This window comes from Galleria mellonella, unplaced genomic scaffold (assembly GCF_026898425.1).
Source record: "Galleria mellonella isolate WM207_F2 unplaced genomic scaffold, CSIRO_AGI_GalMel_v1 utg63, whole genome shotgun sequence".
NCBI classification, from domain to species: Eukaryota; Metazoa; Arthropoda; class Insecta; order Lepidoptera; family Pyralidae; genus Galleria; species Galleria mellonella.
Window position 1 is genome coordinate 14,149,416 of NW_026442130.1, and position 8,085 is coordinate 14,157,500.

Sequence of the window (8,085 nt, forward strand, 5' to 3'; positions counted from 1 at the left end):
CGTGACAGATATGTATGTATGTATGTATGTATGTGATTTGAATAAATAAAATTATGCCGCAATATCAAAAAAAATTTTTTTTGATCAAGAATAAATTGTAAACTGTATGCCCCTAATAACAGCCAACAATAGTAAAAGAAAAATCTAGTAACAAAAATTGTCCCGCTATCACATTGTATTTATAAAAATTGGCAATAGAAGTGGAATCAAACCCGCATCATTTTTTTTAATACATAAGAATGAAATGGTAGCCCCATCTGCGCTGTCGGTATACATTGGCGGGGCACCAGTGAGGGATGATAAATTAAAACGAAGCGGGTCAGTCGGTCCATCCTGACAAATTGAACAATGAAATAATCACGATGGTTTTTTGGAGAACCGCGAGGAGGTCGATCTGATAGGGTATATTGCTAGTAGGTAATAGTACTAATCCCCATTACTAACTATCCCTTTTCCTCCCCACCCGCAACATTTTTTTTTTTGATGGGTGTAAATGGTATGATAACCCCGCCTGCGTTAAAGGGATACGCTGGCGGAGCACCAGTGAAGGGTGATAGATGAGAATGAAAACAGGCCAGTTAGCCTATCATGATGAATTCATCAGGAATTAACCATGATAGTTTCCAGGGGAAACTGCGAGGAGGTCGTATTGGTTGGGTATATTGGTAGCAATGGGATTCTCAGTCTCCATTACTAACAATCCCTTTCCCCCACCCGTAACATTTGAGTGTGACAAACTAAAGTCTGCTTGAGAACCTTTGTCACATACGTGTTTCTACCGTGCAGCAGTTATTTTGGTTTGACGGTGAGATGTAGCAGTGAAATTATTAGCTCTTAACTCCACACCTAGTCCTCTCGTATGCCAAACCATGAGGGGTGTCATGGGCGTTACAGTATATTCTATCATGGTCTTAGTACTGTCATAGTATTATATTATCTGTGGTACTGTCCATGTACATAGGCGATCTTTATAATATTTAGCCATTTAGCAAGTTTCATCCCAACCATCTGGACGCGTGGCGGTCCTCCACCGTGCGTTTTCAAAGCACTTTCTTCCACGCACAACCACTCTTTGGAATCAACTTCCAGCAGCTGTATTTCCGAACCGATACAAAATCCTAACTTTCAAGAAAAGAGCATATTCCTTTTTAAAAGGCCGGCAGCACACCTGCAATGATTCTGGTGTTGTGGGTGATCATGGGCGGCGGTAGTCACTTACCATCAGGTGAGCCGCATGCTTGTTTGCCCCGTGTGTTGTGAAAAAAAGTTTTCCAGCATGATGGATCCTGGCTATCTTGAATAGCCAGAAGCATTTAATCATTTTCAAAATTCGAAAAAAAAACATTTATTACCACAGATAATGTAATACATATTAGGTACGAACTACATATATTTAAAATTCGAGATCCTACATTAAAAAAAAAAATGTTATATGAACATTCATTTATCACCTATCCTAATTCACGCCGGCAAATCCACATGATATGACTAGTTCGATAGTATATACATACGAATACTTTATAATATATACCTAAAGTAATAGATAGGGGGGAAGGGATTGTTAGTAATGGGGAAGTTAGTCACCATTGCTATCAGATACACGCGATTCCCTCTGGAAACCATCGTGACTAATTTAACATTGAATTCGTCACGACGAGCTAACTGACCTGCCTTTTCATCCTCACCAATCATCACTGGTGCCCCGCCAACGTTTACCGTTAGCGCAGGCGGGGTTATCATTTCATTATCATGCATTATAAAAAAAAAACGTAACAGATATGAAATAGTTAAAAAACAAAATAGCAACAAAGAAAAACCTGTACCTTAACTCTGCCCGTACTTTGTACTCGCGATAAATTTATGTAAGCGATAGAATTATCTACATTTTAAGACGGCATATGACTAGGGCTGCCATCCGTCCGAAATTCCCCGGATTTATCTTTTTTTTTTGATGGATGAAAATGGTATGGTAACCCCGCCTGCGCTAACAGGATACGCTGGCGGAGCACCAGCCCATCATGATGAATTCATCAGAATTTATCATGATAGTTTCCAGGGGGAACTGCGAGGAGGTCGATCTGGTTAGATATATAGCTAGCAATGGGATTCTCAGTCTCCATTACTAATAATCCCTTCCCCCCCCCCCCGGATTTATCTTAGTTTAAAGGACGTCCGGGTGCCGTCCGACAGGGGTTTTTGAAAAATGTCCGGGTTACACCCGGACACTTTTGTTGTCAGGGGAAATCTAATTTTTTTTTTATAGGTAGGCGATCTTGAAATATAGGCGAGATTGAAATAAATCGTAGTTACAAATTTATCCACTATAACCCTGTTTTTATACATATAACAATGTTTTTATTTTTGTTAAAAAAAATATTTTTCAAAAGTGTCCGGGGAAAAAATCATATTTTGCCCAAATGTCCGGGATTTTTGCCATGTTTATCCGGTGTCGGCAATTTAGGTGATGGCAGCCCTACGTATGACTATGTAATCAGCTGTCAACAAGTTGTTTTGACCACCTTTTATAAAGTAGATGCCGATATACCTAATTAATGTCATTGTAGAGTAGCAATTTGACTATTTTGCATATATTAACAACGTTGTGGCAGTGGGGGGAAAGGGATTGTTAGTAATGGGGTCAAATAGCGTTATTACTAGCAATATACCCTGTCAGGTCGACCTCCACATGATCCCCTGGAAACCATCGTGTTTAATTCTAGTTGAATTCGTCACGATGGGCTAACTGACTTGCTTTCGTTCTTATTTGTCATCTCTCACTGGTGCCCCGCCAGCGTATACCGATAGCGCAGGTGAGGTTACCATTTCATTATCATCCATTAAAAAAAACCTTCTCCCAACATGAGAGGAGGCAAGATTCGGCTCGAATCTGAACGCTTCGCGTCATATCGCACTCTTCAAACCGAAACACAGTCATGCAAACACAACTGCTTCACGGTAGAAATACGAATGGGACAGAGGTACCCAAGCAATCGACTTTTGTACAAAGTCCTCCTCTGGTTACTTAACCTCACACACAACACATTTTATTGTATATAAATTTTAATAATTCTCGTTTACATTGTTCAATTATTCTGTGATTTTAAACTATTTTCGAAGTAATTTTAAATACTAGTTTAAAAAAAATACCAGAGGGAGACTGTACAAAAGTCGATTGCTTGGGTACCTCTGTCCCATTCGTGTTTCTACCGTGAAGCAGTTGTGTTTGCATGGCTGTGTTTCGGTTTGAAGGGTGGGATATGGCGTGAATTTGCAAGGTACAGAGGAATAACACCTGAGTCCTCAGGAATGGCAACGCATGGGGGGTATCATGGGCGAAACAGTATACTCTGTTATGTCCACGGTACTGCTCTTGTCTATAGGCGACGGTTACCACTGTCCATCAGGTGGGCCGTCAGCTTGTTTGCCATTCTAAGTTGTATAAAAAAAAATGTTAAAAACATTACGGTTGTGTTGAATAAAAATGAACTAAAATAAAAATACACATTTTGAAAAATGACACGTGAGATTGAGAACAAGGGGAAGGTTTCGAGCTAAATTGACATGACATCTCACCGAGGGGGAAGGGGACGGGGATCGGATGCTCGTCAGAAATGCCATACGTTTAGTGGACACCCACTTAATGTCCTAATATAATTGTAGTATTACAGATTTGTTTGAATCGAAGCATTTGGCGTTCCATTGTTTCTGCCTACCCTAATGGGAGACAGGCGTGACAGATATGTATGTATGTATGTACTTCAAAAATAAACTTGCACTTGATATCGTCTACAGCTGATAAGTGATCCAATATTATGAAATAAAGAGATAAATAATAATCTCTAATAATTATTTTAATTATGTAACTATACCTACTTATAGATAAATACGCAAAAAATGCAATGTTCTTCGGCGATTCTTAAAGTGATCTAGGCATTTTAAACATAATTTTGTTTTTATTTTAATGCTAAGCAAGTCTTTTTAAGTGCTCTCTACCAATTTTAGTACCAAATCTACAAAGCGCCAAGTCACCAACAAAATTAAACATAGGTATTTAAATACAGTTTACCTGTAATCTGTAACAAGGGCGTACGGATATGCGACCCCGGCCTTCCGAGCCGCTGCAGTGTCCCAGTCTTTTCCGCAACTGCAGTGTCCCTCCTTTTCATTCCCAAATAAGACCTTTATTCCTTTTATTTACCAATTTCCTTTATGAATTCCCAACGTTCCCTGCCTTTTTCCTTAATCCTTTCCTCCATATCGTAGATGCTGGAAACCACCAACAAATGCATTCCCAAAGAGGGTTGACGTCAGTCAGGTAGCTTTTTTTATGGGTGATATGGTAAGCCCACCCGCGCTATCGGTATACACCGGCGGGGCACCAGTGAAGGATGAAGCTGGTCAGTTAGCCCATCGTGACGAATTCAACAAGAATTGTTCACGATGGTGTCCAGGGGGAACCACGTGGAGGTCAACCTAATAAGGCATATTGCTAGTAATGGGGCTGTCAAACTCCATTATTAACAATCCCTTTTCCCCTCAGTCAGGCGGCTGGTCATAAAAGTATAAGCCAAATCTTTTTGTAATATGGATAAAAAAAAACATATTACGCCGATGCCAAATAATAATTAGGAAAAGGGTAGGAAAAAGATGATTACTACTGTAAAGAAGTCAAAATAATGAAATAAATAAATAGAAAAACAACTTTATTGATCACAAATACAATAAATAGTTTCACAAAATATAATCTTCACAAAATATTTTATATTTTATTTATTTTTAAGCACACTCTTATATTATACAAGTGTATAAACTATACATATACCAATATAATAACAATTTCTTTATGACTCCATGTAATAATTGACGTGACTTCAGTCCAACATTCAAACTCATGTCATTTCATAGTTTCAAATAAAACGGATTTTTGGGAAATGAATGAATGAAAACTCTATTGTGCCCATAAAAAAAATGAGATATTTACTTGAAACATGTAAAAAAAATAGGATTACTTTACCAGACAAAGCAATAATGGGTGGCCTTACAGCTAAGATTTCTTCCAAGCAACATGATGATGTTAAAAAATTAATTATTATAAAATAACTTTACAATTTCAAGTAAATACAAAGTTAAAAAATACATTAGACAATAATTTGTGTTAATGACTCAATTAAGTTTCATCCAGCGGTGCATTTTGCAATTTTGCCGTCCCAGGCAAAAATAAAATTGCTGCCCTTCATTTTTGCCTTGCCGGGCAATTTTTCGACTCTATCCTAGATTTTTTTATGCAACTTAGACTGGCAAATAAGCTGACGGCCCACCTGATGGTAAATTGTAACCGTCGCCTATATACATGAGCAGTACCATGGACATAACGGAGTATACTGTTACGCCCATGATACCCCCCATGCGTTGCCATTCCTGAGGACTGAGGTGTTATTCCTCTGTACCCTCATAGAACGGTCATTGATTTAGTCGATGTGTATTGTGTATTAAATGTATGGAAACTACTGTTACGCATTATTTGTCTAGTTCTAAAATGTACAAAGATCAAAAATATATCTGTACTTTGAACCAATGATAATTTGTTATCGCTTGTATCTTTTATCATCTATGTAACATTAAAATGTTTAATATAGTCTTAACAACAACATTTTTGGCAGTAACTATTTGATTAACTGTTTAGACAGCTTCAACGAGCACGGCGATGCCCTGTCCGCCTCCGATGCACGCTGATCCAATAGCCCTTTTCAGTCCACGCCGTCTGTATGAAAAAATTAACAATTAGACACAGCAAATGTTTCAGGATTTTTTTTTACAACACAGGAGGCAAACGAGCATGCGGCTCACCTGATGGTAAGTGACTACCGCCGCCCATGGTCACCCACAACACCAACGGCATTGCAGGTGTGCTGCCGGCCTTTTAAAAAGGAATATGCTCTTTCCTTGAAGGTTATGTTGTCGTATCGGTTCGGATAAGAAAAATAAATGTAGTTTAGTCCCCACGATACAGGTCTGGCGTAGTTTGGGGACTGATGGTGATGCAGACTTTGTTCTCGTTCAATATAAATTGTAAAAATTGTACTAAATTAATTATTATATAAGTAAATATGACTAAAAAAAGATGTAACCCATTGCTTGAATTTTAAATGAATGATAATGCGATGAAGGTCGCCCATTGTTTTCTCATTGTGATTATTTCTTGTAATTATTTATATTTATAATAAGTTTACTATTGTAATCTTTTGGAGGAAACAATAAAGAGTATCTATCTATTTATAATGGGATAGTAACCATATATGCGCTACCGGTATACGCTGGCGAAGCACTAGTGAGGGGATGATAGGTGAGGATGGAAGCAGATCTGTTAGCTCATCGTGATGAATTCATCTAGAGTCAACTACGATGGATTTCAGGGGTTTTTTAATAGATAATAATGAAATGGTAACCCCGCCTGCGCTAACGGTATACGCTGGCGGGGCACCAGTGAGAGATAATAGGCGAAAATGAAAGCAGGTCAGTTAGCCCATCGTGATACTGTATGCATCTTTGAATTTAGTACACTGGTTTCCAAGTAGGACCACGAGGAGGCCTAGGGGGGACTAGGAGGAGCGATTTGCTGACTTACTTTTTCATCCTCACCTGGTGCCCCGCCAGCATATATCGCAGATAAAATCATTATTTCATTTTTGTTCATTAAAAAAAAAGTTATATTGCTAAGTATAAAAGCTTTGAAATTGAATGTACCTGAGTTCGTGCACAAGGTGGGCGGTGATGCGGGCGCCGGATGCCCCGAGCGGGTGGCCGAGGGCGGTGGCGCCTCCGTTCACGTTCAGCTTCTCCTGGTCCAGCTTGAGGGCCTTGGCGCACGACAGGGTCTGAGCTACGAATGCCTCGTTGATCTACATGGCATTGAAAAAATATTATTTTCAAAAAATCAGCGTTACACAAAAATCTTAATTATTTGGTCATCAAGTTAGGATGCCATATTTTATGAGGAACCGGGCAAAGTCTGAGGGTACGGCTTTGATTATTACCAATGCCTTGCCCCCATCCCAGACGACAACAAAAATAGTCAAAATAAATATAACGAAAAGTAGACAAGTGCTAAGCCTGGTACCCTCCCCCGACGCTCAAGGGGAAGGGATTGAAGGGAAGGGGGAAGGATATACCCTAGAATCATCATCATCTTCCTATCTTCCATATGTTTTTATCCATATTACTAAAGAATTTGACTTATAGTTTTAATATACCCCTAGAATAATCTCACAAAATCTCTAATGAGTTTTAAGTAGAAAATGGTCACTTGGGTGTTACGTAACATTAGCCCTCCTCCGCCCCCCTAACGTGGGGGATACATTAGATTGTAGTCATAAATCTGTAATAAGGGTGGGATATGGCATGAATTTACTGGGACAGAGGAATAACACCTGAGTCCTCAGGAATGGCAACACATGTGGGGTTTCATGGGCGAAACAGTATACTCTGTTATGTCCATGGTACTGCTCATGTCTATAGGCGACGGTTACCACTTTCCATCAGGTGCCAAATGCCAAACGCATGTAGCCCTTTATAAAAAAGTGGGCTACGCTAATCCTGTGAGGGCCCAAGTGCGTTCTTTCCATTACTGTAGATGGAACAGTTCAGACGGATTCTTCGATTATCGACTTACCTCAATCAAATCAATGTCGTTCAGGGTGAGGTTGGTGGCCTTGAGGACGTTCTGGATGGCGGGCACGGGTCCGATGCCCATGATGCTGGGGTCAACACCCACGTACGACCAGCCCACCAGCCGCGCCAGGGGCTTCAGGTTCTTGGCTGCTGCCTCGTTGGCGAGGACCAGCGCACCGGCGCCATCACTGATACCCTGTACAAGACCATGCCATTTATTTAATTAAAGCGGAAATAGCAAACACGCTGTCGTCTACCCTGATGAAAAGTGCTAATTGTTGCCTATGAAGACATGAACGATACCATGGTGTCGCAGAAGACGCTGTGACGCCCATTCATGAAGTTGTTTTTTTTTAAACAACTTTAAAAAGGGTAATTCAATATAACTCATGCTAACTGCTTAAAGCGCCGTGTCAT

General features: G+C 39.8%; 1 protein-coding gene across 1 annotated transcript in view; it reads right to left on the reverse strand.

The window, feature by feature from the left end:
- Positions 1-4,682: 4,682 nt before the first annotated feature.
- LOC113515766 (3-ketoacyl-CoA thiolase, mitochondrial) overlaps positions 4,683-8,085 on the reverse strand; it is a 12,890-nt gene continuing 9,487 nt past the window's right edge. The window contains exons 6-8 of the mRNA XM_026900045.3: positions 7,670-7,864; positions 6,745-6,899; positions 4,683-5,761 (exon numbers count right to left, since the gene is read on the reverse strand). Coding sequence (XP_026755846.1) covers positions 5,680-5,761; positions 6,745-6,899; positions 7,670-7,864 — 432 coding nt within the window. The 3' untranslated portion in view covers positions 4,683-5,679. The remainder of the gene's footprint in view (positions 5,762-6,744; positions 6,900-7,669; positions 7,865-8,085) is intronic.